Source organism: Rutidosis leptorrhynchoides, chromosome 7 (genome assembly GCF_046630445.1).
Source record: "Rutidosis leptorrhynchoides isolate AG116_Rl617_1_P2 chromosome 7, CSIRO_AGI_Rlap_v1, whole genome shotgun sequence".
Classification (NCBI taxonomy): Eukaryota; Viridiplantae; Streptophyta; class Magnoliopsida; order Asterales; family Asteraceae; genus Rutidosis; species Rutidosis leptorrhynchoides.
This window is the reverse complement of record NC_092339.1, coordinates 9,499,569-9,527,057: the sequence shown is the minus strand read 5'-3', so window position 1 is coordinate 9,527,057 and position 27,489 is coordinate 9,499,569. Positions and strand designations below refer to the sequence as shown.

The following is a 27,489-nucleotide window of genomic DNA, read 5'->3' as shown; positions in this document are numbered from 1 at the left end:
ATCAACAATGTGCTCAGCTTCAACGTGTGGATAACTAGTGCCTTCAAAAGGTATGTTACCTTGTGATTCTTGAATTTCTTCAAGATCTACTTTACTCCCACTGACTTCTTGTAAGAGAAGATCTCTTTCAAAGAATTCAGCAAACCGAGCAGTAAACACTTTGTTTTCAGCTTGGTAGTAAAAGTAGTAACCCATTGTTTCCTTTGGGTATCCCACAAAGTGACATTTGATACCTCTGGGTTCTAACTTGTTTGAAGTGTCACGTTTCACATACGCTTCACAACCCCAGACTTTCAAATAAGACAACTTAGGACTCTTTCCATGCCATAACTCATATGGTGTCTTATCTACCTTCTTGGTTGGAACCATATTGAGTATGCGTGCAGCAGACTCTAATGCATAACCCCAAAAAGACATCGGTAGAGTAGTTAGACTCATAATAGATCGAACCATATCAAGTAAAGTTCGATTCCTCCGCTCCGACACACCATTGTGCTGTGGTGTATAAGGTGGAGTGAATTGTGAGACAATCCCACAATTCTTCAGGTGGTCCAAAAACTCTTGACTCATATATTCCCCTCCCCGATCAGAACGAAGGGCTTTAATGGTCTTTCCAAGTTGATTCTCTACTTCATTTTGGAAGATTTTGAACGTTTCAAAAACTTCATGTTTATGTTTCAGCAAGTAAACATAACCATATCTACTATAATCATCAGTAAATGTAACGAAGTATGTTTCACCATTTCTAGACATAGTTCTAAAAGGGCCACATACATCAGTATGTATTAGTCCTAAAAGATCTTTAGCTCTTTCACCTAAACCGGAGAAAGGAGCCTTTGTCATCTTTCCACATAAACATGACTCGCATACATCAAATGACTCAGAGCCAGTTGATTCCAAAATCCCATCAGATTGGAGTTTTGAAATGCGTTGTTTGTTTATATGACCAAGACGACAATGCCATAGATAGGTATTATTCAAGTCTTTCTTGACTCGTTTGACAGTACATGTATATACAGAATTATTATTTGAAATTACACCATGCATATCAATTTCAAAAATGCCATCACGTGGAATAGCATTAAAATAAAATATATTATTCTTAGAAACTGAAATACCAAAGTGCGTAAATGTAAGTTCAAAACCAACATTTTTCAAAAGAGAAACTGAAATTACATTGCTCGTAATACTAGGAGCATAATGACATTGTTCCAACAAAACAATAAGACCACTAGGTAGAGTAAGCTCATAGGTGCCAATAGCTTCGACTGCAGCTCGAGCCCCATTGCCCACTCTTAAGTCTAGTGTGTTGTTCTTCAGTCTCTTACTTCTTCTCATTCCCTGCATATTGTTACAGATGTGAGTACCACAACCAGTATCAAAAATCCAGGAATCACTAGAAAAAGTATATAACTGTATATGAAATATACCTGATTTGCTAGTCTGGCCAGCTTTGCCTTTTCTCAACTCAGATAGGTAGGAAGGACAGTTCCTCCTCCAGTGGCCAACTTTTCCACAGTGGAAACATTCGGCGTCTTTCGCTGGGTTTTCTTTCTTGGGAGGTGGTGGAATCTTTTTCTTAGCAATTGACTTGCCTTTTCCTTTTCCCCAAGTTTTTGGCTTATTCTTTCTCACTCTACCTTCCCTAATCATAAGGACACCTGGATTGGAAACCTTATATGGAATATCCTGTTCAGCAGTTTTGAGCATCGAGTGCACCTCTGCCAGAGATTTCTCCCAACCTTGCATATTGTAATTCATCACAAATTGGTGATACGATTTTGGTAGTGAAACCAAAACCGTATTCACGGCCAAGTTAGGCGGTAAGGTAGTTCCAAGTTTTTCCAATCGGTCAATGTAGCTTTTCATTTTTAAGACATGAGAACTCACTGATTGACCCTCCTCCATTTTGCATGTTTGAAGAAGCTTATAAGTTTCATATAACTCTTGACTAGCCTGTTTCTGAAACATATTTTTCAGCTCAGTCATCATATCATATGCTGTACGATCTTCCATTTCCTTTTGGAGGTCAGAAGTCATACTAGCAAGCATGATTAAAGCTATCTTCTCTTGCTCATCAAACAACTTCTGATAAGCATTCTTTTGAGCAGCAGTAGCTGTCTCAGGAGGAGCTTCGGGTAAGGGTTCTTCAATTTTGTTCAACTTCCCTTCAAATTTGAGAACAATTCTCAGGTTGCGGTGCCAATCGAGAAAGTTTGAACCATTAAGTTTCTCCTTCTCCAACAAAGAACGGAGGTTGATTTGGTTTACGTTTTGATTGTTTGACATCTACAAGAGAACAAGATTCAATTTTAGTATTTTCGATATTGTACTTTAATAAATTAATTACCCAAGTTTTAATATATTTAAAAACAATTAATTTACAAAAGCCTAAGATCCACATAGAGGTTCCATAACTACATCTGTTGATCAGCTAGCAGTTATAGAGTCTACTGGTAGGTAGCGAGTACCAATTGCATCACAGATGCAACTCTTAGATCTTTATGGGACCCTGAGATATGTGTAGTCTAACAAACCACTATTATCTATTGGCATGTTTGTCCCATCCTTGCCTCGATCTCAGGTCTCACCGTGAATACGATTAAGTCGTCCAATTTGGAAACAGTGGAAATTCAGCCTAGTCTCACTCGTAACTGAAAATTCACCTCGTGGCTATAATTCGATTAGGTCTCACCGTAATCAAAAAATAACGAGGAGTGTTTGCAAGCTCATTGGATGGCATGACTTAAATTTGACGGGTATTTTAAAAATGTTTGTGTTAACGAATAATGCATGCACACAAGATTCGCTACAATTTGTTAAAAAATATTTTAACCAATTTTATATATGTCGATCGTGTTTATGCGTCAAGTTTGTTATTTTATTTTATATAAAAAAAATAACAAATACACACTGTGTATCATTTTAAAACATTTTTAAAAGATGTTGCTCATATATATTATTTGAGTTTCAAAAAATATTTAACTTTAAACTCGTTAGAGTTTAACTTTTTTTAAAATCACCAATTTTAACCTTTGAAACTCGTTACTAGTTTTATTTGATGTTTTCATCAAAAAACATTTAGCATATATTATAATCAACAATTAAATATAAATGCGTAAAAATAAAACACAACCATACCATGCATCACACACACATAGCCTAGCCCAAAAATCCTATGCTTGATCCCATGAGCTGACATGGGATCAAGAGGTCAAACTAAGGGTAATATCGTAGCTCCCACTTGATTCAAGAATCAAATGAAAACTTGACAAACGCCATTGTTGTCAACTTGACCTGTTCGCAATCTTCTAAGCCAAAAGCATGTTGTATTTTATCTTCAATCTTCATCTTGTTACATTTATTTAAATTTGAAAATACAACTAAACTAGTACTTTTACAAATTGAAATAAACTTAAATACAATACTATGAAAATGAAAAATAAATATAATACAATTTTGGCTTCAAAATGGCCTTATAATACAAATAATCAACATGACACAATATTACTGTAATCAACAATCACAACAATCATACATAGGCCGGGGCATTATGGGCTATGTGTGCAATCACAATTCTAATAACTACATTATTAAAAACTACATATGGTTTGTCCATGATTACAATGCATGTGTACAACCATGGAATGAAATAAACAACAATTATTCAAGCCATAATAAATAAATTCAAAATTTATAACAGTGATATTTTTCAGATCTTATTTGTGCGTCATGAGATTTAATTTAAAACAAACATGTTGAAATTGTAAAAAAAAAAGTTTTACTTTTTACCATCTCACAAAACTAGATCTGAGAAAATCACGTGACAATTAAAATGGTGTAAAAGCGGCTCGGATACCACTGATGGAAAATCGTGTGTACTTTCAAATCAGATTAACGCAGCGGATAGTTAAAATAAACTTATTATTACAAAACATGCACACAATATACCTTTAGATCCAGTTACACCACTAATAATTGTCAAAATATATAAATTCACAAAGTGAGTAAACGATATACCTTTCCTGAAGAAATGGATTGTAGGAGAGAAACTTACGATCAATAGTATGACCGTCTCTTTGAATAGTCCACACTACACTTCAAACGATGGCCAATGGATGCTAGTCCAATACCCAAGTAACAATTAATCAACTCTTGATTAATTGTCCGAAACTTTTAAAGACAAGAATACTTCGTATATTTTGGTTTGCAAAATAAAGAATCAAAGGAATATGTGATGACACTTGGTTTCCTTTAAGTTGTGTCAAAACAAAAGGAATAGTGTTTTAAATATGTGTACTCTTCTTCTTTGTTTTTGGGAACTCACTCCCGTTATATATATATTGAACATATATGTATATTATATAATATATAGGAATATATATTATATAATATATAGGAATAGAAATATTATGACACGTTCTATTCTGCTCCATATGTATACTATATAATATATAGAAATAGATTTATAATGATATGTTAACTGCTCCATAAACCTACTCCATGTTCCAACTCCAAGTTGGTATATACAGATGGCATATATAGTATACAAAGAATTATGACAAGCCAACTCCATGTTGGTTTTATTTTATTCAACATTCCATTCACTAATTCAAATGAAGTATATTAATTAGTTTTGCTTGGGTGATATACTAATATATATATATATATATATCATATATATATATTTAGTTTGACGTCTAGGTGTATATGTGTGTGACCCCGAAGGCTCAAACGAATTTAGCCATATAGTTATATGTTGTACCTTGCACATTAATCCTACATGACTTAATCACTGCATTCAAGAATTGTGAGCGAAATTTACCACTGATATCAAGAAGTGAAAAAAAAAATGGTTCAGACGCTCAAAGATATTAGAGGTGGTGGAGGATCCATTAAAATAGGAACCACGGGTACAATTAGCGACTTAATGTCAAGAGAATTACACAGAATCAAAGATGCAACTCCGAATCCCACAATTAGTACGAGTCAAAAAGCAGGAGTACAAATAGATGAAGCAAACTCCAGTAACACTACCTTTAGAAACGAAAAGACCAAACCTCATAAAACAAGAAAAGATATCCGAAATTCTATTGGACGAAAGGGTTCTTACATAGTTGAAGTTGTGGATATAAAGTGCAAAATGCCTGACCCAATAACAAATCGTTTCAAGAAGCTTAATTTTTCAAAGCTTTCGGAAACAAATTAGTTAAGAACGTTTACGGGGTCTTGTACCGTTTAACCCTGCATATGCCCATTATTCTTGTCTACTTCAATGACTGAACAAATGTTTTGTATGAACTTGTTTGTACTTCTACTGTTTGTGCGTGTTTGAGCTGCTGTTAGGTGTTGTAAACTAAGCATGTGAGATTGTACCTCAACTCTATGTAACTCTATCTCACCAGAAGGTTTTGCAGTCATTTTCTCTGGGTTAAATGTGTTTCATCAGCAGCATGAAGAGTTATTTTATTATTTTATTGTTATGTTATGGATAAAAAGAAAATATAAGGACCCAATTGTAATAGTATATACCTTGAAGTATTATCAAAAATATTTGGGTTTTGGAAGACTTTCTCTTTTATCAGAGCCAGGTTTCGATCCTGGGACCTGTGGGTTATGGGCCCACCACGCTTCCGCTGCGCCACTCTGATTTGTGGTAGTTATGTCAAGAATTAAATCCATAAACTGGATTCTTTTATTATTGCTGTTTTCGACATACAGGATACATATGCGACAGTGGTGATAAGAAATTTTCATTGGTTCTTGATACAACAATGGCTACTACTACTAGTGTTCAAACAGTTTTTACGAAGTCAAACAGAAAACCCATTAATAACTTGACCCCAATTTTTTTAAAACTAAATTCTCATTTTTTGGGTGTGCAAAAAAGGTTTGGCTTTTGCAAATCCACATCAAGAATTGGGCCTAATAGTGGTGGTTCAAGAACCACATGTTGGTTTAAGTTCGGTAAAAATGGCGTTGATGCTGAAGGAGCTGGTATCTACGGTAGTCAATCTCGAGATGATTTTGACCGTGATGATGTTGAGCAGGTACCTTTCTTTTTGGGCATTTTGATTGTTTGCTCTTTGCTGGTTGATTTGTATATTGATGAATAAAGTTGCAGAATTTATTTATTTAGTTATTGGATTTAAGAATGTTTTAGTTTTAGTTAAAAAGTTGTGGTTATTGGATAACATGTGAAGATAATTGACATTATTAGGATGTGTGCATTGGGTTTTAGTGAAAAAGGTGATTCCTTTGTGAAAAATTTGATGTGGAATGAGATAAAGTTGCAGGCTTTACAGCATTAGTTAGCCTATGATTCCTTTGTAGGAATTGGGTATGCTTATAAAGGGTACAAGTTTACATATTGATTATCAATTATGTTAGTTTATGGGTAAAACTAATAAGGGAACAAGATAGGGTTTTTATACTTTAGCCTTGTTTGTGGTGAATTCTTTGATACATGTTCTATTCTGCCTTGGTTTTTGTTGGTTGATGCTTTTTGTTTTGGGATGATAATCACTGTCATGACTATAGACAGGGATCAGTATACTTCCCAGCTGCCAATTTCGACCCATTTACTAGCAAATGGGGCAATTTAGACTCTGCACTTGTGCTTTATCTTAAAACGAAATAGACCAAGTGGATTGAACTAGTTGAAAGTTGCCATTATCATGTCTGACACTAATTAGCTCTAGAAAGTTCAATTATTTTGAGAATAAATGTCTTGGGGTAAACCCGAATCAACCCAGATAGATCCGAGCCAATTTGACCTGTTACCCAACCCGTTCATTTTGCTACTTAAGTTGCTTCTTGATGATTCGTGAATACTGGTTAACTTCGTGAGTTTATAAATCTAAATTCTATCATCATGCCACAATATAATACGAAATTTTTTGCAGTATTTCAACTATATGGGCATGCTTGCTGTTGAGGGCACATATGATAAAATGGAAGCTCTTTTATGTCAAAACATTCACCCTGTTGATATTTTGTTGATGATGGCTTCCTCAGAAGGCGACAAGCCCAAAATAGAGGAGTTGTTGAAAGCCGGATCAAAGTATGATGTGAAAGATGCAGATGGAAAAACAGCAGTCGATAAGGCTTCAAATGATGAAATCAAGAACTTCATTTTAAGTTATTCCGTTCGAAAGGCGTGACCTGATCTTGAGCACCCAAAGATTGTTGTTGTTATGTTCCTGTTCTCCGTTAGATTAGATTCAGAAGAATGTTGTGTAATTGTTCTTTTTGAGATATAGCTGCCATTGTTATTTGATGTTTTTGAGTCATATGGATGTTCTTAACTGGGAACATAAGTTTGTGAGTAGGAATGTAAATGTAATTTTTTTATGTTATCTTTTTTGTTTTTGGTTTAGTGGAATCTCAAATCTCAATCAAGTGTGGTGTGTTTTGTTAATGTATGCTGTCTTAATAATGGCCTTTCATTTTGATAACACATTATTTTACTAGTTATCTGTCAAATTTGTGGCATAACAGAATGCTAAATGATAACTAACTTTCATAATTATTCAACCTAATAAACTTGTTAAAGTGATTTAACCACAAGTTTTGAAATTACTACTATTATTACTATCTAGGCATGCTAATGTAACATGCCAATTGTATTTGATAGCATGTGTCTCAATCAGTTTACACAATTAACATACCACATCAACATATCAACATGCAATAATGATAATATAGAATAGAATAGATAGATATTATGTGTGTGTTTGGATGAAACTAGTTGGAGTTGGAGCTTGTAGTTGGAGCTGGAGCTTATGGACTAGGGGTGTGTTTGGTGTTACTAGCTGGAGCTGGAGCTTATGGACAGAGCTGGTAGCTGGAGCTTATTTTTTAAGCTGGAAGCTGGACCTTATTTTTTAATAAGTGTTTGGTGAAAAGTAGCTGGAGCTGAAGCTTATTGTTGTAAATTGACTAAAATAGACAATAAAATATATGATAGATAATTATATAAGGGACAAAAGTGTAATTTTAAACATCATAAGCTAGAAAGCTTAGAAGCTTATTTTTAAAAGCTACTCCAACTAGCTTCTTTTTTTAGAGCTTATTTTTTTCATAAGCTCGAAAACTTATGTCATCCAAACGATGCTACTAGCTTAAGCTTATGAAAAAAAATAAGCTCAAGCTCCCATAAGCTCCAACAAGCTGCGCGGCCAAACACACCCTAGAGCTGGAGCTAGAGCTTATTTTTTAAGCTGGTGGCTGGAGCTTATTATTTTTTATAATTGTTTGGTAAACTAGTTGGAGCTTATTTTCCAATTCATAAGTTCTACTTTTTTTCATAAAGTAGCTTATTTTTCTAGAGCTTGTGATTTTAATAAGCTCTATTTTTTATGTCTACCAAACAAAACTAGAGCTTATTAAAATCATAAGCTCAAGCCCTCATAAGCTCTTACGCCAAAAACACTCATAGAAGATAAAATAAGTTTGTCGACCATAACACAACTACAAAACTTAATTGTCTCTCAATAAAAGTTACCCGTAAAAGTTAGTCTTTCTGCACTTAAATAAAAGATTGTCAACATTTCACTTGTCATATCTCACATTCACATTCACATTCACATTCACATTCGTTAGATTTAGATTAAGTATTGTTGTTGATGTAGAAAAAAGATATAATATAACTTGTGTTATTGTTAATATACTTAAGAATTATAACACCTTACATAATACTAGTGCTAGTGCATATAACTCCTTTTCATAAAGTGGTACATGTTCCCATTTTAATGTTAGACCATATATAACCCTGTCTGTGACGTCACATGCAGATTGTCCACTTTTTGGCCAAAAAGTGCAATCTGCCTCTGACGTGGCAGTGTCACCCTCTGACACCAAAATAACCCTGACGCCCCTCCAATGTCAAACAGGTCCCACCAGTTTTTTTTTTCTTTTTCTTTTTTATTTTATTATGCATACAAATTATATTACATATAATTAAAAAATATATAAAAATTAACCATTAAATAAAATATAACCATTACATAAAATTTAACCATTCATGGTGAGGAATGCGGACGGAAGGTTCCAAATATGCTCAACTAGATCATCGGTTAGTTGGTCGTGCACCGTCCTATCTCTAATTTCTCGGATGATAACGTCTTGATCCCGTCCTCTATTCGGTATCCGTTCCGGACGATTCTCCATATCTTCGGTAATGAACTCTTCTTCCCAATCACTTAACGAAAATCCTTGATCCTCCAAAATCATATTATGTAATATGATACAACAGTCCATAACTCTCCGCATCTTGTTTACCGACATAGTGCGTGCTGCTAACCTTAAAATATGAAATCGACCTTGAAGAACCCCAAATGCCCTCTCTACATCCTTTCGGGCACTAGCTTGAAACCTAGTAAACTTAATCATTGGATCATCTGTCGGACACGCAAAACCTTTGACTAGAGTAGCCCAGTTAGGATATATACCGTCAGCTAAGTAATAGCCTTTTGTGTACCGATTACCGTTTACCTCAAATGGTGATAGTGGAGATGTTCCCTTTTTAAGTTTATCAAAAACATAGGATTTATTCAAAACATTTATATCATTGTTGGAACCCGCCATTTCAAAAAATGCATGCCAAATCCACAAGTCATACAAAGCAACTGCTTCAAGCATAATGGTAGGTTTCTTGTGATCACCCCTAGTGTATTGTCCCTTCAAAGCAACGGGACAATTCTTCCACTCCCAATGCATACAATCAATACTCCCGAGCATACCCTTAAAACCATGTTTCTCTTCATGTTTACTATATAAACGTTGAACATCGTATGCATTGGGAGATCTCATGTAACGTTCTTTGTATAATGTAATAATACATTTACAAAAGTTATCTAAACAAAGTATTGAGGTTTGCTCACTCATTTTTAAATATTCATCAAACATATCGGCGTCAGTTCCATACGCCAATTGGCGTAGAGCCGAAGTCATTTTTTGCAATATTTTAAAAGTCGGCCGACCGATAGCATCAAAACGTTCCCTAAAAAATCTAAAATGCTCGGGAGTATCATGAGAATCGAAATTAGAAATACATTGCGATATTCGGAGAAATAGTTCAATCCGCATACGAAAACGCCTTTTAAATTTATATGGCGGAAACACGGATGTGTCACTAAAATAATCCTTCCATAAGTTTTCTCCGGCTTCTTCACGATTTCTTGGAATATAAATTCGTGATCTTGGAACACGGTCGGATTCGACTTCGTCATCATCATCTTCTAAATGTTTAATTAGTGCAATAATACGCTCGTCTTTCGAATCGGAATCGTAATTAAGTAAATACGATGCCATGAAAGAAAAATAATTCATAGTTATGAGAGAAAATTGTGTGATTTATTTGATAAAATGAAAGAAAAATAAAGTGAAATGGTGTGATAAAAGTGTAGAATGTATGGGTTTATATAGATAAAAATATATAGAATTTAAAAAAAAAAATAGCCTTTAGCCAACGGCTTTAATTTTCAGCCAATCAGAAGCCGCCACGTGTACTGACGCTGCCTCACCCATCCGTGAAAAAGTTGACTGACGCCCCTCAAGCGTTAACGCCCCACTAGGGGCGTCAGGGGACGTCACCTATTGCCAGCGGGTCTGACGGGACCCCTATGACGCCGCCGTTAAAATTGATCTTAAAAGAAGACAGTTCGGAAGAATAACAATTTAAATTTCCAATTTTAAAAATCTCATTTGTTGCTTTCACGTTGGGGTATCCCACCCACCCAACTTACAAAAAGGCAGTTTGTGCTTCCCATTTTCCCTTTTCATCTTCCTTCTTCTTCACACTCCATCGCCACCGCAAACCACCGTAAACCACCGCAATATACCACAATGCCAACAAAATCCTTAAAAGCCACAAAACCATCATCACTACTTACTCATCTAGCCACCACTGAACTCAAACAAAGAATCTTGAATTCACTTTCCAAACTCTCAGATAGAGACACTCATCAGATCGCAGTTGATGACCTAGAAACCGTCATCAAAACCGTCGCACCGGACGGTATAAAAATGGTCCTAAACACCCTTTATGATGCCACAACCACCACTACCAACAAACCAGCAACTAAAAAAGAAGCAATTAGACTGCTTTCTTTCATGTGTGCTACTCATACTGATTTAACAGCTACCCATTTGATAAAGATCATAACCAACATTCTAAAATGTCTTAAAGATTCCGATTCAGGTGTTAGAGATTCATGTTGTGAATCAATTGGGCACCTTTCTTTTTTGTATGTGAAAGGTGGTGATTGTAATGTTGGTTATGTTGTTTCTTTGTTTGTTAAGCCTTTATTTGATGCTATGAATGAACAGAATAAATGGGTACAAGCTGGTGCTGCTATGTGTTTGGGTAAAATGGTGGAATTGGCTGCTGATCCACCAATTTTGACTTTTCAAAAACTTTGTGTTAGGATCTGCAAGTTTCTTAATAGCCCTAATTTTTTAGCTAATGCTGCTCTTTTGCCAGTAATTTCAAGTCTTTCTCAGGTTTGATTCTAATTTCTTGAAATTTAGTACTATTAAACATTTTAGTATGAAATGAAGATTTCACTTTTAAAGATTATAACTTTGTGAGTCTCTTAATAGTATATGAATTGACTAATAGACAGACCTTTAGTCAATTAAGATTTTAAGTTTCTTTGATGTGGTTGACATATGTGGATCATAGTTTTGTCATGATTGGTTTGCAACTGATTATTTGATCCCAAATGAACAGGTATTCAGAAACAGATTTTGTTTATCTGGATAATCTTGATTTTTATGTTATATCTTTCAAGAACAAACACTTACTTTGTTAATGTGCAATCCATATTAGTTTTTTATATGCAAATAGATTGGGTGCTCATAATCTTGATGAACTTTTCATATACTCGTTGTAGATTGGGGCTATATCTCCACAAGCCTTGGACCCACTGCTTCAAAGTATTCATAACTGTATTGGTAATGCTGACTGGACAATTCGAAAGGCGGCTGCTGATACGTTGAATGCATTGGCTTTGCATTCAAGTAACTTGATAATAGAAAAACCGACTTCTACAATAACATTACTTGAAGCATGCCGCTTTGATAAGGTTGGTTTGTTAAAAATACCCTTGAATTGATTTTTCGTTATATTATCTTTATTGCCGAGTTGATTACAATCACACCAATTTCTACTACCGATTTTGTGATAAAGTTGAAATTAGAGCTCTTGTTTTTATATCTCGATGATTTTATACTCACTGTTGTAAAAATCCCCGATTACTCCCTTTTGAGAAATGGCCGATCCAATTTTCCGAAATCCGTTTAATTAATCGGTCAATGTCGGTTAATGGGTCAAAAATATCAGATTTGTTGGCCAAATTCGGATTTTGTCCATCAAAATCAGTCAAATTTGGTCAACATGTATCTATAAATATAAACTAGAATTTGAGTTTTTGAACAAATGAACGATTATGTTTATGTTTCTAGATAATTATGTTAAAGTTTATGTTTATGATTTTCTTTTGTTTTTACACATTTAATTTGAAATTTATTGTTAAAATGTATAAATAGTCCAATCCTATTAATCCCGAGGGGCCCATTACACCCTCCAAAGTCCTAACCAAGTACTCCCCTAGTAGCGAGTTTTACAACCTTCATCGTACTATCCGAACCTGTCTTGGCTCATTTTGACCCGTACCATAGATGCCCATTTTGATGCAAACCTGTTCGACCCATTAACATGTTTGTGTGCTTCTGCAGATAAAACCTGTGAGAGATAGTGTAACGGAGGCACTTATACTATGGAAGTTTATCGCAGACGGTTCTGAAGATAAAAGAACACCTGGTAATGATCAACATTCTGAACCACCTAAAATGTCAAAAAAGTATCTTCAAAAGTTGGATGATAAACAAATTGAGACCCCGGTTCAAAATGGTCAAACCAACGGTCAAGATACATCTGAAACAACAACTGGAACGAAGAAAAAGGCGCCACCTTTAAGTGATAAACCACTGAATCCTGAATTCTTTCAAAGACTTGAAAGAAGGATTTCAGGTGAAGTTGAAGTCGTGGTCAATCGCCGTTTTAGCATTTTGCAAAACGAAGAGAATACAAAGGTCAATGATGATGAAGTGGAAAAGTCAAAGTCAAAAGAGAACCTCCAGCCGGATGGAGTGGTCAACGTGCAAGACAGTAGTTTGGAAAGTGGACATGGTGGGCCCGTTTCTAGAAGGCGAGAGTTTGATAATAATGGAAATTTGTTGGGCATACAAAGGCAGTTAATGCAGTTGGAGAAACAACAAGCTCATCTGATGAACATGCTACAGGTATGAACACCGACCCAAATAGAAATTGTAGCGAAAGCAAATGATAGTGAAATACAATCTTTAGAAGAAAAAAAAGCAATTCCTGTTAGTCTCTAGATATATCTGTCAATTTGGACCCAGTAACTTATGAATGAGTCGATTAATGTTATTTAAAAATAATAAACGTTTGTTCCGAAAAGTGCTTAGTGTTAACCCATTCGACCCATATATACTTTTGACTCGTCACCGAACCCGCTCATTTTGACATCTATATACATTAATTAAAAAACTCTTTTTTTTTAGGACTTTAAGGGTGGATCTCGTAATGGTATGGTAACTTTAGAGAAGAGAGTGTGGGGCCTAGAGAGAGTCGTTGAAGATATGGCACATAATCTGTCATTATCGATGAATAATCTAAGAACCAGTTGTTCTACAAACGGTTTTTCTGACTATCCTAATACAAAATTTTGGAGAAATGATGATGTCATGTCCTATAAAGGTAGGACCTTTCATGCACGTGGTCAAAATACACAATTCGGTTCATGGAAACGGGTGGGGCCCGTTAGGTTTGGAGAAGGTCCTTCTGCTAGAAGTGTTTGGAAATCATCAAACGATGAAGCCACATTGGAAGCCATTAGAGGGGCTGCACCTGAAACGATGACAGTGGAAAAAGTATCAAATGTGAATCTTAAACGGGACCCGTGGAAAATTGCAATGGATGAAGTTCATAAGGGTGATATGGACGGGGCGTTTCGTGAAGTTTTATCTACTGGAGATGATTTTTTGCTTGTAAAATTAATGGATAAAACAGGACCTTTGATTGATCGAATCTCGAGTGATGTAGCGTGTGACGTTTTACATGCTGTTGCACAGTTCCTTCTTGTACCAAGCTTGTTTCACCTCTGTTTATCTTGGATCCAACAGGTATATATATTTTTTTATTTAAATATATATATTTTTATGCATTTTTCATTATGATAATTTATTGTCATCGTTCCAAACAGGCAAATTTGACACATTTTCATTTCATTATGTTTGCAGTTGCTTGATTTTATGGTAGAGAATGGAACGGATAGTGTTAAAATCCCTGAGGAAGTGAGAAAGGCTATTTTGGTAAATTTGAATGAAGCTTTAACGTCTAATGATCCTCCTGAGAACTGGGAAGGTTTGACGCCGGATAACCTTTTTCTGCAGCTGGCATCGGTTTGGGATAACGATATGCATTGACTTAACAAATAGTAGCTCGTTTTTGATTCGTGCGTATTAAATCGGTAATCAAATACTACAAATTTACCAGCTTTGACATTAGAATTTGTACAGGAGACTTGAGGTTTAAACGGTATACAGTTACTATAGTTTGGGGTGGGTTGGTTTTATTTTGTGGCTTTGGCTTGATATTATTAGAATATGGAATGGATACACAACTTAATGTCATGTGTATTTGTTTGGACCTGTCACCTGTTAAAGGTTTTGTTTTTGGGATTTGCATATTGGAGTGTATGTCTAATTATCTGGAGATTGATTTGTAACGAGGATAAAAAGCTCGCGAACTCGTGATACCCATTTGAGAAACCCGGGAGTATACTCGTTAACTCGCATAAAATATTTAACTACCACATTAATAAACTTGTATATTTAATATATAAATTTTAATTATTCAAGGGTATACCCCCAGTTTTTTCCGAGGGTCATGGTATTCACATGTCCATATTGATTTAAAATGTATATTTTGAAAACCAGTGAGTTTACCCGCAGGTCGCGGGTATCTACATGTCACGGGTATGGGCGAAAAAGAATACTCGTTGACGGGTAAACGAGCCACAACAGGTAAGGCGAGTCGCGGGTTTAAAAGATCCACCCATCACCCGCAGGTGCCATCTCTAAATTGGTATTTGAGAAAGAACAAGTATGCATTGCGTAAAAACTAAAAGCAAAGAAACAAAGAAATCCATGTACAGAAACTGCCTTCAATATATCATTTTTACAATTAGCAAGCCAGTTGCATCGTGTCACCTAAATTCCAAAGACTATATACAACACAACACATGAAATCTTATCTTTGCAAAATCACGATTACTCTACAAGGAGCTAAAATCGCCCATCAACCTCCAACGGAACCATTAAACTCAAACGGTAAAACTACTATTATCAATCGATCAATCAATTGTCATCATTACAAGACACTCGTAACGTCTGAGGGGAGTCGAATGTGGCATTGATTGAGGGACCCACGCGAGTCGGTTGGTTTCTACTTGGCAGAGTACCAGTTTTTGGCAAATTTAGCATCAACCGAAAGTCCAACTTTGAGAATATTCTTTCCATCAAAAGGTTTTGACATGCACTCGACGACTACTGCTTTTGCAACCTCTGCTGACTCTGTTGGCCCTTCCAATATTACTTCATCATGAACCTGTTGATCACGTTCAACACATCATTTTCTGTCACCCAAAAACTTACTCCAAAACAATTAAAAGAAATACATATACATATACATATACTTATAATACTCAGTAATGATCTAATTTTTATGATAAATTTTAATAATTGGCTTTCATTCGTTTATATAAACTACGTGTGGATTTCAACCGATTAGACCCATTTCCTTTTAGGTTAGTATATTTTACATATCTGACCCACTAGAAAGAACATGCATCAAAACTGACACCACAAATTCTGTAAATTTTGATTTAGAATTTAAAATGGAACCTGTAGAAGTAGCTTCCATCCAAGTTCTCTCAGCCGAGCATTTTTAGATATTTCCAACATGGCACACATAGCCACATCAGCAGCACTACCCTGTTCATAATCATAATTAAATTTATATTTATATTTTGATTATAAAGAGATGAATGAATTGGATTATAAGCTTAGAAAAAAACCTGAACGGGTGTATTAATGGCAGCTCGATCAATGTGGTTTTTATGAGATTGAGTGGCGTTTTTTGTAGACGGGAAAGTTCGTGCACGACCTAACAAAGTATGTACACATCCACTTCTTCGAGCTTCCATTTTACGCGCTTCTTGCCACCTAAGCACTTCTTCCCTATCTCCATACCATCGGGCCACTGTTTCTCTTGCTTCCCTTACCGATACCTGCAATAATTAACAACTCAAAATCAATCAAATTAATATATAATTCTTTTTTGTTCACAAATAATAAAAATATAATCAATCAATAGTTTTACCTTCCAATCGCGTGCAAGCCCAACAGCTGTTTTCCCATATGCAATAGAAAAATTAAGCATCTTTGCTTTTCTTCTTTCAGAAGCAAACATATCCTAAAAAGGGAAAACGTAAACTATATTAAAGTTAACAACTTTTTAACTAACTTCTAATATTTATCATTAAATTAAGAACCGTTAACATGCACTAAAGCGGTGTACGATTCTATAACCATGACTTTAAAATCAATATATATCTGTGATGTACAACATTCTTATGCACGTTAGCGACATCCCTAAAGGGCTGTCATTATCATAAGAAAAATTCTTGAATTAGACCTTTCTAAAAAAGAGAAATTTTTAATAAGATTTATGGTTACCTTAAGGAGAGGAACAGGTGGACTTTCTTGACCGGGTTGAGGATGCCACTCAAGAAGAACGTCTTTACGATCGATTGCATCACGAATGTAAGGATACATGTTCATTGCAGTTCTCGAATGAAAATCCCCACCAGCTTTGAAGGCTTCCAACATGCTCTTACAGTCAGCAAGATGCGCAAGAATTCGAAGTTCCAACTACTCATATATATATGGATATATACAAAAGCATGAATCAGTAAATCCTGTGGGACCCAGTTGAACTAAAGAAACGGCTTTTAATTTTACCTGCCCGTAATCAGCAACAATAAGAGAGTTTCCAGGTGCTGCTATAAATGCCTGACGAATCTTGTATCGGTCCTTCTCTAAAGCAGGTTGATTCTGAATCAAAATAAAGAACAACAGTTTCAACTACGTTTCAAATTACATATGTTTCATGTGATAATTGGAGCATTATAAACCTGCAAATTTGGTCTCCTAGCTGATAGGCGCCCTGTTTCTGTGTTAATATTTAGTGAACAATGAATACGTCCATTTTTCCCAGAAATATGGCTGCCCTGTTAGAAAATACCAACATACACGTGAATCTCTATAACCAATATATATAAAGAATTACTAACCAATAATAATTTCCGAGCATAAATATTAATCTTTAATCTTTATACACATAATAAAAAAAAAGTTGTCCGTTTTGCAACTTTTTAAATTGAATAGAGTCAAGTTTGTAAAAGTCGCTGGCAGGGGACTAGTCACTCGGGACCTTGTACAGCGACTAGTGAGATGTTGATCAACTTTGACTTTGACTGTATTTGACAGATTTTCAGAGAGTAAATCCGACTTTGAACTGAGACTAAATTGGACTTTTGACAACTTTGACCAAATAAATTGGCCAAGTCAAAGACTAATCATAACAATTTCTATTTTTTATTTGGTTAATTTCAGACTACTAGAAATCTAAAAATTTATAACCTGTAAGGGAAGGATGAAGTTTGATATCAACGAGTCAATAGAGCAAACTTCACATAAAGCAGCAATGGCATGGCAAGCTTCATGTCCTTCAGACCCGCCTCCAAATGCATCATAAGCGGTCCCATAAGCAGTGTCTGAATTATTATTATTATTATTAGAAATTTCCATTTTTGTCTCTGCCAGCTCAGCATCATCCACGTCATCATCTTTTTCATCCGACTCCTCATCTATAAAATCATAATCCATAGATACCTTCCCAGCAAAGGTCTTTAATGCAGCTCCACTCATTGAAGGCCACCCAGATGCCGTGTAAGTTTCCGTTTGTAGACCCGAACATATCGTATGTAGTTTGATTTTACGGAATTTAGTGGCGGTTTTCTTGCCTTCTTCGATTATGTTATCAATATTCGGAACTTTAAACTCCTTCTCCATTGGAAGAGATTGACTTGGATCTTTGCTGCATCATACATTTTCAATTTTCAATGATAAAATAATCATGCTAAAGTTATAAATAATCTTGTAAAACTTTATACCTATTATCAGTGCCACCGAAAAAGAGTTGGCGCAACTGTGTATCACTTCCAACGTTCATAAACTTAGCATCGGGACAAAGCTTCGATGCCCAATTACGAAACCTATCAGCAGCTCTTTGTTGTTCAAATTTAGCCACTTGTTCAATCTCATTAAGATAAGGTCGATCAACTAAGACCCCTTCGGTTTCCATTTTCACCAATAACTCACCAAACGGACACCAATATTGTTCATAAAAGTCAAACAATGTTCCCTTTGTAACACCGTTAAATTTCCACTCCCTGTTTGATAATTTACTTTGTAATCTTTCATAAAGCTTGAGAGTGCTTATTGAATCCAAAGCCGAATAACAAATCCATGTTATCTTTTCTACCCTTTGAAGCTCTTCAACGGGGGGAATAACGACAACTTTGCCTTCGGTACCGTCTTTTTTTAGCTTTTTTCTTCCGAAAATGTTTTTCATTGAAACTTTCCCAATTAATTCTTCGTTAGGGCCTAAATTAGCACCCGACATTATTCCTTTTGAGTCACTAGTTAGTGCTTCTAATGAATATCCACCCGACATTCGTCTTGAAGAATCCCATAATCGGGCCATATGCATTGTATCAGCATGAAAACCAGATAGTTTAAGCCCGTAATTCTCTAAAACATGGTTATCAAAACTATAGTTGTGCCAAACCTACATAAAGAGAACACCTTTTTAGCTTTTCTGCCGTAAGAGATGGAAATATGGGCGGGTGAGGTAACACATTTTGTGTGTTCTTATATTTCTTTAGAAATAATGAGTGAGCTGGTTATGATTACAGAATCAATAATATTAGTATATTACAATGATAATCTGTCACTCATAATAAAATGCTTAGAACTTTGTGCGACTATGGGAAAGTTTGACTTGTTTGACCCATCCGCTTAAGATAAAACATGAACCAAACAGATTCATTCGTTAGTCACAACAACAATAGAAACAATAAGAGAGTTAACATTGTCTAATAAATAACCTTTTTGATAAACGGGTCTTCAAAAAAAGGCGCGAAGACATCCAATATACGTTTGCCCCCGCCATCTAACACATCAACCCAAATACAAGATTTGCCATTTCCAAAATCTGCTTCGTGCCCAGAATAAATGCTAAAGCATATAATCTCTCCATGATCAACAGGTGTATCTTGTTTCACATCAATTGCAGCCACCTGAGAATTACAACCATGGCTACATTAGAACTACAGATGGGTCAATTTGGGTATGTACTTCGCCTCAAACGGGTCGGAAAAAACATAACAAAAACATGTTGAACGGTAAAATCAGGTCGGAAGTCACTGAAAACATACTCGCAATATATAAAACCCACTAAACCATTTTAATGAAACAACATATGTCACAATAACTCATTAAGACTAATAAATATAAGATAATGTTACATACCTCAGTGTCACAAGCATGGACTAAATGGCGGTACTGAGTTGTGAGCATTTTTACTACTTTTTTGGCTACAGAAATACTATCAACTACGAAAACCTTGTCATAAATGCTTGCAAGCCTATCTCGTAAGTGAGTCGAATCCCTATGGTCTATCGGCACAACGTACGTTTCATTAAACTCATCATCATTTTCTACTACATGGTTCTTTGATTGCGAGTCCTTTTGGTGGACCCCATTCGCAGGTGTATCTTCTGGAAACTTCTGCTTTTGTTCTGAAACTTTTTGACTCGGAAAATTTCTGTAAAATGGTTGACGTGATGGTTGACTAGGGGGTTGACTTGGGAAGTTTTCATATCCATTCTTGCGTAGTGTTTCATACTTATGAGGTTCTGTTATGACAGATTCTGCATACTGAACATTAGAAGGTTGACACATGGGTTGACTTTTGCTTTGTGTCTCATACCGAACATTAGAAGGTTGACACAAGGGTTGACTTTTGAGTTGTGTCTCGTGTTTACGAGACTCTGTTATGAAAGAGTCTGGATATTGAATATCAGGGGTAACACTCGTTTGATTATAAAAGAATGTATCTTCCTTTATTCTTTTTAATGCTATTGTTTCTTGACGCCATGTTTGTGGGGACCCATCTTTACTGCCACATGGCACCATCCAGGCAGACGAACGACCTCGTTCTGATTTTACAGAAAGCCTATAATCAAGATCAGATTGACTATGTGTCATCTTCGTATATCTTTGACTTTCATCGAAGGTCATGGTACTGATACTTGACCGTGAGTTGAATCCAAATGGACAAAAAGTCATAGTGATTTTACAAAAACGGTCTTTTGTACTATGTGGGTTTTGGACTTGCCACCTGCAATATAAATCAGGACCAAAAGAAGCATAAAGACAAAAAACTCCAAATATTGATCACAAAGAAGATAATGCGAGACTCGGAAAAATTATGATTGGCTATAACTGTGAACTTGAGAACTATCATTATACTAATCTCATGAATGAACAAGTAGTTATTTTTACAATTGTACCAGTAGCCTTTAAGCTAGTTGCTTATAAGCCAATTTGAGTACCTTATTGCTTATAAGCAAATAAGCTAAAAAAATTGAGTCCCCTCAATAATCAGATTTGCATAATAGGCTTATCATCCAAACACTAAGGAAGAACTTATTAGATAAAATTAAGCAAAAAAAAAAAAAAAAAACATATAAGCAACGAAAAAAACCCATCCAAACGGCCCAGTAATCTGTTACTCCGTATAATTATATATGCAACCATATTCACTTATACCTGAACAGTTACGGTAAACTTATACTAGCAGCCTTATATTCACTAACAGAACAACAATAAAGATAAACCCATGATAAATACTACGCAAATTAGGAGCAAATGAAAAAGAAAGCCAACCTGTAAAGGGGTTTATATGACACCAAAGAGCGAGGGCAAGAATGACAAAACCATAAACGAGAAGGGGATTTCTTGAAACTATTGGTTGGTGTTGTGAGCGCCATTATCAATTTAGATTCTTGGAATGGAAACCCTTTGAACCCTAGGTTCTTGCAGAGTGAAAAAGCAGCCGTCTTGATAAGTTTTTTGGTGTTTCAAAATTAGGGTTTTTAAAGGGTTTTGTTGTCTGCAACTAAAAAACCCATGTGGGTGTGAGAGAAAATGAATGTAAATATGTACTCCGTAATTGCTTAAACCCTTGTTTGTTGTGCGTGTGTTATCCAAATGCCTGTTGTTAGCGAATGTTATTTTATGTCCTATTGAACCTCAAAGTGATGTTTATTGTAGAAGATGGGGTTGGCGTACTTCATGAGGCTGTGATTACTGATGGGCCAACGTCGGGCCAGTTTAATAGTTCGCTGTTAAAGAAACCCGTAAAGAATTTGGCCAACAATGATGATGGACCACGAACTGGGCCTGCACTGGAAACATGACCCTAATATTTTAAATTTAGGGTCAATCACCAAAATACCCATTTTTTTGGCCTTTTCTGAGCTGGAACCCCCCCTTTTTTTTTTTGAGAATTTGTCCGCGCAAGGCGCAAGTATCTTTAGACCTTGCGACCTTGCGGCTTGCGCCTTTGCGTGTAAACGCAAGGCGCAAGGATAAGGACTTGCGTCCTTGCGCCTTGCGTCTTATCAGAATGGATTTTTCCTGATTTCTGGATAAGATTTTTTTGGATTCTTTGTACCTTTACGGATAAGATTATGTACCTGTCTATTTAATGAGGCTAGAACTCCAGATTAATCATTTTATTTCACTTCATTTTCAAAAAGATCAAGTCATTAGAGCATCGTTAAGGTACCAACTTTTATCTATTTTTTCACTAATTTGTGTCTTAATGAGCTGTAGTAATGATGAAGCATTTGTTGTTCATGTATGTTGTGGGGGTAATTTTGAATTTGTTAACAACATACCTATGTATCTGCCTCTTGACTGTTTTAGAACCAGATTAAAACTACCACTTGCTCCACAAAAACCAATAAATCGAAGAGTATTGTTAAGGAAAATTCTCAAAAAAATTGAATTGCCACCTAATGCACCTGTTTCGCTAAGATATATTGATAATAATCATATTTTTGATATTACTGATGATCATGAAGATTTTTTTGAGTTTTTAAAACACGCTGTCACAAACGAGCCTATTGATATTTATGTTGTCGACAAAGTTAGAATGCTTCAATCCGGACAAAATTCACAAACACACCAGCCCCAACAAAATCCACAAACACACCATCTCCAACAAAACCTCCGGATTCTCGAGTCTCAACCAAACAAACAAACTCACCATCTGCAAAAAGAACAGGATGAAATACACAATTCCGAACCAAACCTCGAAACACACTATTTGGAAGAAAAACAGGCTGAAATACCACCTCCAAACACAGAAGAATTTGACTTCTTCAACCATGGCGCCGAGAACGTGTGTAAAATAAAAAAAATAGAGAACCCGTTTATACCTGTTGTTGGGTCTAGTGAATCGGATGAAGCAAGTGACGAGGAAGATGAAGATGAAGAAGATGAAGAAAAACAAGATGTATTCTGGAATATGCCAACTCTACACAGTCAGCAAGATGAAGAAAACCCAGAATTTACGACCCCAATTCCAACCACGTATCAGGTATCTGATTTGGTCAAAGTTCGTCAAACGTTTTCGAACAAGGAAGAATTCCTAAACCAGCTATTTACAAAATGCCTTGAAGAAAACTTTCAAATAAAGCCTGTAAAGTCAGACAAATCTCGGTACACCGCTAAATGTGTGTTGCCAAATTGTGAGTGGAAATGTAGTGCATACAAAATAAGACACACTGAAAACTTTATGGTTAAAAAGTTGCATGACGTACACACTTGCTCATGCACACAAATTATGGGAAACAATAAACATGCTACTAAAAAGGTGTTGGGTAGTATTCTTATGGATTCGTTCAAGGCTGCTAATCGAGAGTATAAACCAAAAGATATACGTGATGATGTAGCTAATCGGTTTAGAGTGAGCGTATCATACAATCAAGCATGGTGGGCCAAGTGTCAAGCAATAGAGATGTTACGTGGCAGTAGTGATGACTCCTTTAGAATGCTTCCCATTTACCTTCATAACCTTAAGATCCACAACCCGGGGACCATCAACAATTTGGTTACCGATAAAGAAAATAAATTTGTGATGTGTTACATGTCCATTGGAGTAGTTGTAAGTAAATATATATTAGCAAAAACCACCTTTTAATATGTACACCATACGCAAAGGCGCAAGGTGACGCAAGGACGCAATAAAAACCTTGCGTATGGTGTATGAGGTCTTTATTAATAATATTTGATTTACTGTGAAAATTTCATGCAGATTCGATCATTTGTGCAACATGTCCGCCCGATAATCATCGTCGATGCTGCACATTTAAAGGGTGGGTACCTGGGTACTAATTTAGTTGCTGTTGCGATGGATGGCAATAATGGAATTTTGCCATTGGCTTATGGAATTGGTGAAGGCGAGACAAACAGTGTTTGGTCATGGTTTTTTGGTAACCTAAGAGATCATTTAATGAGTTATGGTATGGTTGATCGTATGTGAGAGATTACTTTTATTTCTGATCGTGCTGCTTCAATAGCACACGGCATTGCAAACGTGTTTCCGGAAGCGTTTCACGCTCATTGTGTACGTCATTTATTCATGAACATCAAAACTAAATCCAACAAGATGAAATTCTTTGAATGGCACTTTTGAAAAATGGTTAAGGCGTACCGTGCGTCGGATTTTCATGATCATCTAGATGTATTTCGAAGGAGATTGAAAGCGTCTTATAAAGTTCTATGTGAGGATGGTATCAATAGATGGTCCAGAAGTCAATCTACTCATATTAGGTATTCATACCTTACAAGCAACAGTGTAGAGTCTATAAACTCTCTATCAAGACATGCTCGTAAACTACCCGTTTGCATGTTGTTCGAATTTTTTCGTTGTTCAATACAGGATTGGTATTTCAAACATCGCAACAAATCAGTTAGTCTTACTTCACCGGTTACTCCATATGTTGAACGTAAGCTAGCTAAGAGGACGGACAAATCAAGAAGATGGCGAGCATTTCCATCGACAAATGATCTAATAGAGGTACATGATGGACGAAAAAATGGGTTGGTTAATCTACAAGATAGAACTTGTTCATGTGGTCAATGGCAATTATCAGGCATACCCTGCGGTCATGTGATTGCATCAGCACGACACTTCGGAGTGGAGGATATTAGTTGTTATGTATCACATTGGTTCAGCACTCAAACATACATAAATATGTATTCCGAACACATTCTTCCTCTCCCCCATCGGTCTGAATGGTCGGATTCGGGTCCCGGGATTTTGCAACTTGTACACCCCCCAGTTCTAAAGAAAAGACAACCTGGACGTCCTAAAGGTAAAAAACGCATTCCTTCAAAAGGTGAAGAAACTTCAAAAAAAGTAAGAACTTGTAGTCGTTGCAAAGAACCAGGTCATTCTCGATCAACATGCCCAGCTGCTTATGACCGAACAGGTGAATCAACTTCTCAACGGGCAAGAAACACAACCTCAAAGGCGAAAGAGACAGTCGAACCATCTCAAGCTTATCAATCTCAGTTTTATCCAACGTACAATTTAGGTAGTAATTAGTTCCTAGAATACGTTTATTTTCAGGAACAAATTAAGGTGTGATGTCTTCCATTGTTGTAATATTTTTTAATTAGTATTTTATGATGTGGTTTCGTGTGTTACTTCATATGTTATAATATTAAATGCACAAGCTAGTGTTACAAGAATAATAAAAATGTTGTGGCGCAAGGTCGCAAGATGAACCTTGCGTATGTTTCAAAAATAGGCGCAAGGACGCAAGAAGCACCTTGCGCCTGCTTAATAAAAAGGCGCAAAGACGCAAGAAACACCTTGCGCCTGCTGCTAAATACGAGGCGCAAGGCCGCAAGAAGGACCTTGCGTCTACGGCTATTACGGGACGCAAGGTCGCAAGGTCTGATTACACACCTTTGCGCCTTCAAAAATACAGTTACGGACCTGTTCACAGTTTACAACATTTACAGTTTTATACACAAATTACATAATTAACTACAGTTTTCAAAATAAAACCTCAGTTACCATGTTTTGCTTTCTCTTTTGGTGGGGGTTCCTGGGTATCAAAGCGTGCACGAAAGAAGGTCTTGGCCATTCTCACTCTGTAGTCTTCTGCGGCCTTTTTAGGATCTCCAATGTTTGGGATTTCATCCCACCCAAAGATCACCCTCTCCATATGGATGCAGACCCAAACACCACAGTCCCCATTACTTCCACCTTGCACCGGCACGACTGGTGCTGCCTCGGTCATGAACTCGATGCTCTCCTTGTTTTCCAAGTAGTCAACAATCTGGGAGTCTTGCTTTTGGTTAAAGTAATCAATTGCTCTTAAGTATACAGGCAATTGATCTCCCAGATCTTTGGTGAGCTTGACAATTTCTTGATCAACATGACCGGGCAAACTATCGTACACCAATATCTTATGTTCCTCCAAGTTCAACACAATCAGAATAAAGTGTTGAGCATCGTAAAAGTGAACGGGGATCAAAATCTGCAAAAAACATACACAATATTAGCTAAACTGTAATAGGCGCAAGGACGCAAGACCATACCTTGCGCCTGCAGAATGGAAGCAAGGACGCAAGACTATAGGGCGCAAGGACGCAAGGACAACCTTGCGTCAACCAGAAACAACAGGCGCAAGGACGCAGGGACAACCTTGCGTCAAACCTAAAATACCAGGCGCAAAGACGCAAGTCACACCATGCGCCAGTACTAAAGAAACGCAAGGTCGCAAGACTGAACCTTGCGCCTGTGCCAGAACACCTCAAAACACCAGACGCAAAGACGCAAGGACAACCTTGCGTCCAACCTAAAACACCAGGCTCAAGAACGCAAGACTTAACCTTGCGCCTGTTCCAGAACACTTCAAAACCTAAAATTTGTATTGGGAATTAAAACATACCTTATCACAATAGGCCCAGGATGGATATAGCTCATCACTACCATCCCCTAATCCAATCAAATACATATAATCAGGTGGATTCTCCCCTGTGATTGCTACTTCTCCTCTTTTCTCCGCTTCTTTCCGTTTCTCTTCCTCCCTTTGTGTATCATCATAATAGGACTGAAACGCTGCAAGCCTAGAAAGGAAACCCAATGGCATGACAGTCCATCGAGAACTACACGCAAACGAGTCGGTCGGGATAATAGGAGTGGAATACTGGCTTGCTCGGGGGAGAACCCTCTGACGATATCTCAACATAAGTGTAGCCCATCCATCAATATGCTACAATTGTGATAAAACAAATAAGCATGAAACTTACTTAGTTTTCCAAGAATGGAAACAAATAAGCGAGCAACTTACTAAGTTTTCCAAGTATCCGGAATATCCAAGACCAAGTAACCTGATCCAAAACTCAGGTGTGAGGTATATAAAATTTTCGTTCTGAAAAATGAACATGCACCGCGTTTCTTGCTTACTATCCACCATACTCTTAGGATCTTTTGCAGGCCCAACGTGCTTTCTACCGTCTCTCCAAGCATTGGGTGGTGGTGGTAGTAGAGTTCCTTGATCATTCACTAGCCTGTCTACCATCGACCAAATTTCCTCGTCATTAACCCAATCCTTTTGCGACCGTTTACGCTTTTTCACAATCGGAGCAACAACATCTTATTCAACAATAGGGTGGGGTTCTTCTTCAACAACACCCTGTTCTTCAGTATCGAGATTAACAACCTCCTCAGCCTCAGACACCCTCAGCCTTTTCACTTTGCGAGCAACATAATCTGACAGCTGTGAATTATAGAAAGTCAGGAAAAAAGGCGCAAGGGCGCAAGATAACCCTTGCGACATACGCAAGGACGCAAGGTATGACCTTGCGCCATTTATGTAACATAGGCGCAAGGTCGCAAGACCATACCTTGCGCCTGTTTGGCAAAACAAGCGCAAGGACGCAAGACATGACCTTGCGCCTACTTTTAACAAACACAGCCTGTTTATTCTCGATAATTAATGACAAAACTGCAAGTTTAAGGTAAAAAAAATGTAATTAAAGATATACCTTCTCGATTGGTTTTCTGTATCCCGGTGTTGTGAAAGGGGAGCTTAGTACACGCGTTGGTCGTCGATCTTTCATTCCACGTATAATCCGTTGAGCTGATTTGTCGTTTTCATTGTCTGAGAAGGATCGACCAAG

The 27,489-nt window shown here is 36.6% G+C and overlaps 6 protein-coding genes and 1 non-coding gene across 7 annotated transcripts; 3 read left to right on the top strand and 4 right to left on the bottom strand.

Moving 5' to 3' along the window:
- Nucleotides 1–1,110: 1,110 nt before the first annotated feature.
- On the bottom strand, nt 1,111–1,787 carry LOC139856957 (uncharacterized). Its single transcript, XM_071845667.1, has 2 exons — nt 1,431–1,787; nt 1,111–1,341 (listed from the first exon to the last, which is right to left on the bottom strand). The coding sequence occupies exons 1-2, from the start codon at nt 1,759–1,761 to the stop codon at nt 1,325–1,327; spliced, it is 348 nt and encodes a 115-aa protein (XP_071701768.1). The 5' UTR covers nt 1,762–1,787; the 3' UTR covers nt 1,111–1,324.
- Nucleotides 1,788–4,852: 3,065 nt separating this feature from the next.
- Nucleotides 4,853–5,209, top strand: LOC139858925 (uncharacterized). The gene has a single exon (XM_071847759.1). It carries the CDS (start codon nt 4,853–4,855, stop codon nt 5,207–5,209), a length of 357 nt encoding a protein of 118 aa, XP_071703860.1.
- Nucleotides 5,210–5,579: 370 nt separating this feature from the next.
- On the bottom strand, nt 5,580–5,651 carry TRNAM-CAU (transfer RNA methionine (anticodon CAU)). The gene has a single exon. It is a non-coding gene; the product is annotated as a tRNA-Met (tRNA).
- A 70-nt stretch (nt 5,652–5,721) lies between these two features.
- On the top strand, nt 5,722–7,416 carry LOC139858474 (protein LHCP TRANSLOCATION DEFECT-like). Its single transcript, XM_071847324.1, has 2 exons — nt 5,722–6,050; nt 6,906–7,416. Exons 1-2 carry the CDS (start codon nt 5,775–5,777, stop codon nt 7,161–7,163), a joined length of 534 nt encoding a protein of 177 aa, XP_071703425.1. The 5' UTR covers nt 5,722–5,774; the 3' UTR covers nt 7,164–7,416.
- Nucleotides 7,417–9,015: 1,599 nt separating this feature from the next.
- On the bottom strand, nt 9,016–10,314 carry LOC139858923 (protein ALP1-like). Its single transcript, XM_071847758.1, has one exon. It carries the CDS (start codon nt 10,312–10,314, stop codon nt 9,016–9,018), a length of 1,299 nt encoding a protein of 432 aa, XP_071703859.1.
- A 439-nt stretch (nt 10,315–10,753) lies between these two features.
- Nucleotides 10,754–14,771, top strand: LOC139857525 (microtubule-associated protein TORTIFOLIA1-like). Its single transcript, XM_071846323.1, has 5 exons — nt 10,754–11,505; nt 11,898–12,089; nt 12,742–13,308; nt 13,591–14,211; nt 14,329–14,771. The coding sequence occupies exons 1-5, from the start codon at nt 10,849–10,851 to the stop codon at nt 14,512–14,514; spliced, it is 2,223 nt and encodes a 740-aa protein (XP_071702424.1). The 5' UTR covers nt 10,754–10,848; the 3' UTR covers nt 14,515–14,771.
- Nucleotides 14,772–15,241: 470 nt separating this feature from the next.
- LOC139858922 (DNA polymerase I B, chloroplastic/mitochondrial-like) lies at nt 15,242–26,888 on the bottom strand. Its single transcript, XM_071847757.1, has 17 exons — nt 26,658–26,888; nt 26,256–26,579; nt 25,376–25,841; nt 24,761–24,901; nt 22,472–22,555; nt 21,096–21,165; nt 19,747–20,617; nt 19,323–19,514; nt 18,327–19,003; nt 17,794–18,250; nt 17,286–17,381; nt 17,113–17,205; nt 16,828–17,022; nt 16,472–16,564; nt 16,167–16,379; nt 15,994–16,083; nt 15,242–15,697 (listed from the first exon to the last, which is right to left on the bottom strand). The coding sequence occupies exons 1-17, from the start codon at nt 26,886–26,888 to the stop codon at nt 15,536–15,538; spliced, it is 4,455 nt and encodes a 1,484-aa protein (XP_071703858.1). The 3' UTR covers nt 15,242–15,535.
- Between the last annotated feature and the right edge of the window lie 601 nt (nt 26,889–27,489).

What these genes read in the sequence shown, in the direction of transcription:
- LOC139857525 (XM_071846323.1), top strand. Translation starts at nt 10,849, where the DNA reads ATGCCAACAAAATCCTTAAAAGCCACAAAACCATCATCACTACTTACT. An exon ending in TAATTTCAAGTCTTTCTCAG is followed by an intron (nt 11,506 to 11,897) that starts GTTTGATTCTAA and finishes TACTCGTTGTAG; the next exon opens with ATTGGGGCTATATCTCCACA. An exon ending in AAGCATGCCGCTTTGATAAG is followed by an intron (nt 12,090 to 12,741) that starts GTTGGTTTGTTA and finishes GTGCTTCTGCAG; the next exon opens with ATAAAACCTGTGAGAGATAG.
- LOC139856957 (XM_071845667.1), bottom strand. Translation starts at nt 1,761, where the DNA reads ATGAATTACAATATGCAAGGTTGGGAGAAATCTCTGGCAGAGGTGCAC.
- LOC139858925 (XM_071847759.1), top strand. Translation starts at nt 4,853, where the DNA reads ATGGTTCAGACGCTCAAAGATATTAGAGGTGGTGGAGGATCCATTAAA.
- LOC139858923 (XM_071847758.1), bottom strand. Translation starts at nt 10,314, where the DNA reads ATGGCATCGTATTTACTTAATTACGATTCCGATTCGAAAGACGAGCGT.
- LOC139858474 (XM_071847324.1), top strand. Translation starts at nt 5,775, where the DNA reads ATGGCTACTACTACTAGTGTTCAAACAGTTTTTACGAAGTCAAACAGA. An exon ending in ACCGTGATGATGTTGAGCAG is followed by an intron (nt 6,051 to 6,905) that starts GTACCTTTCTTT and finishes AATTTTTTGCAG; the next exon opens with TATTTCAACTATATGGGCAT.
- LOC139858922 (XM_071847757.1), bottom strand. Translation starts at nt 26,888, where the DNA reads ATGGTAGACAGGCTAGTGAATGATCAAGGAACTCTACTACCACCACCA. An exon ending in TCCATGCTTGTGACACTGAG is followed by an intron (nt 19,515 to 19,746) that starts GTATGTAACATT and finishes TGTAATTCTCAG; the next exon opens with GTGGCTGCAATTGATGTGAA. An exon ending in GATGGAAGCTACTTCTACAG is followed by an intron (nt 15,698 to 15,993) that starts GTTCCATTTTAA and finishes CGTGATCAACAG; the next exon opens with GTTCATGATGAAGTAATATT.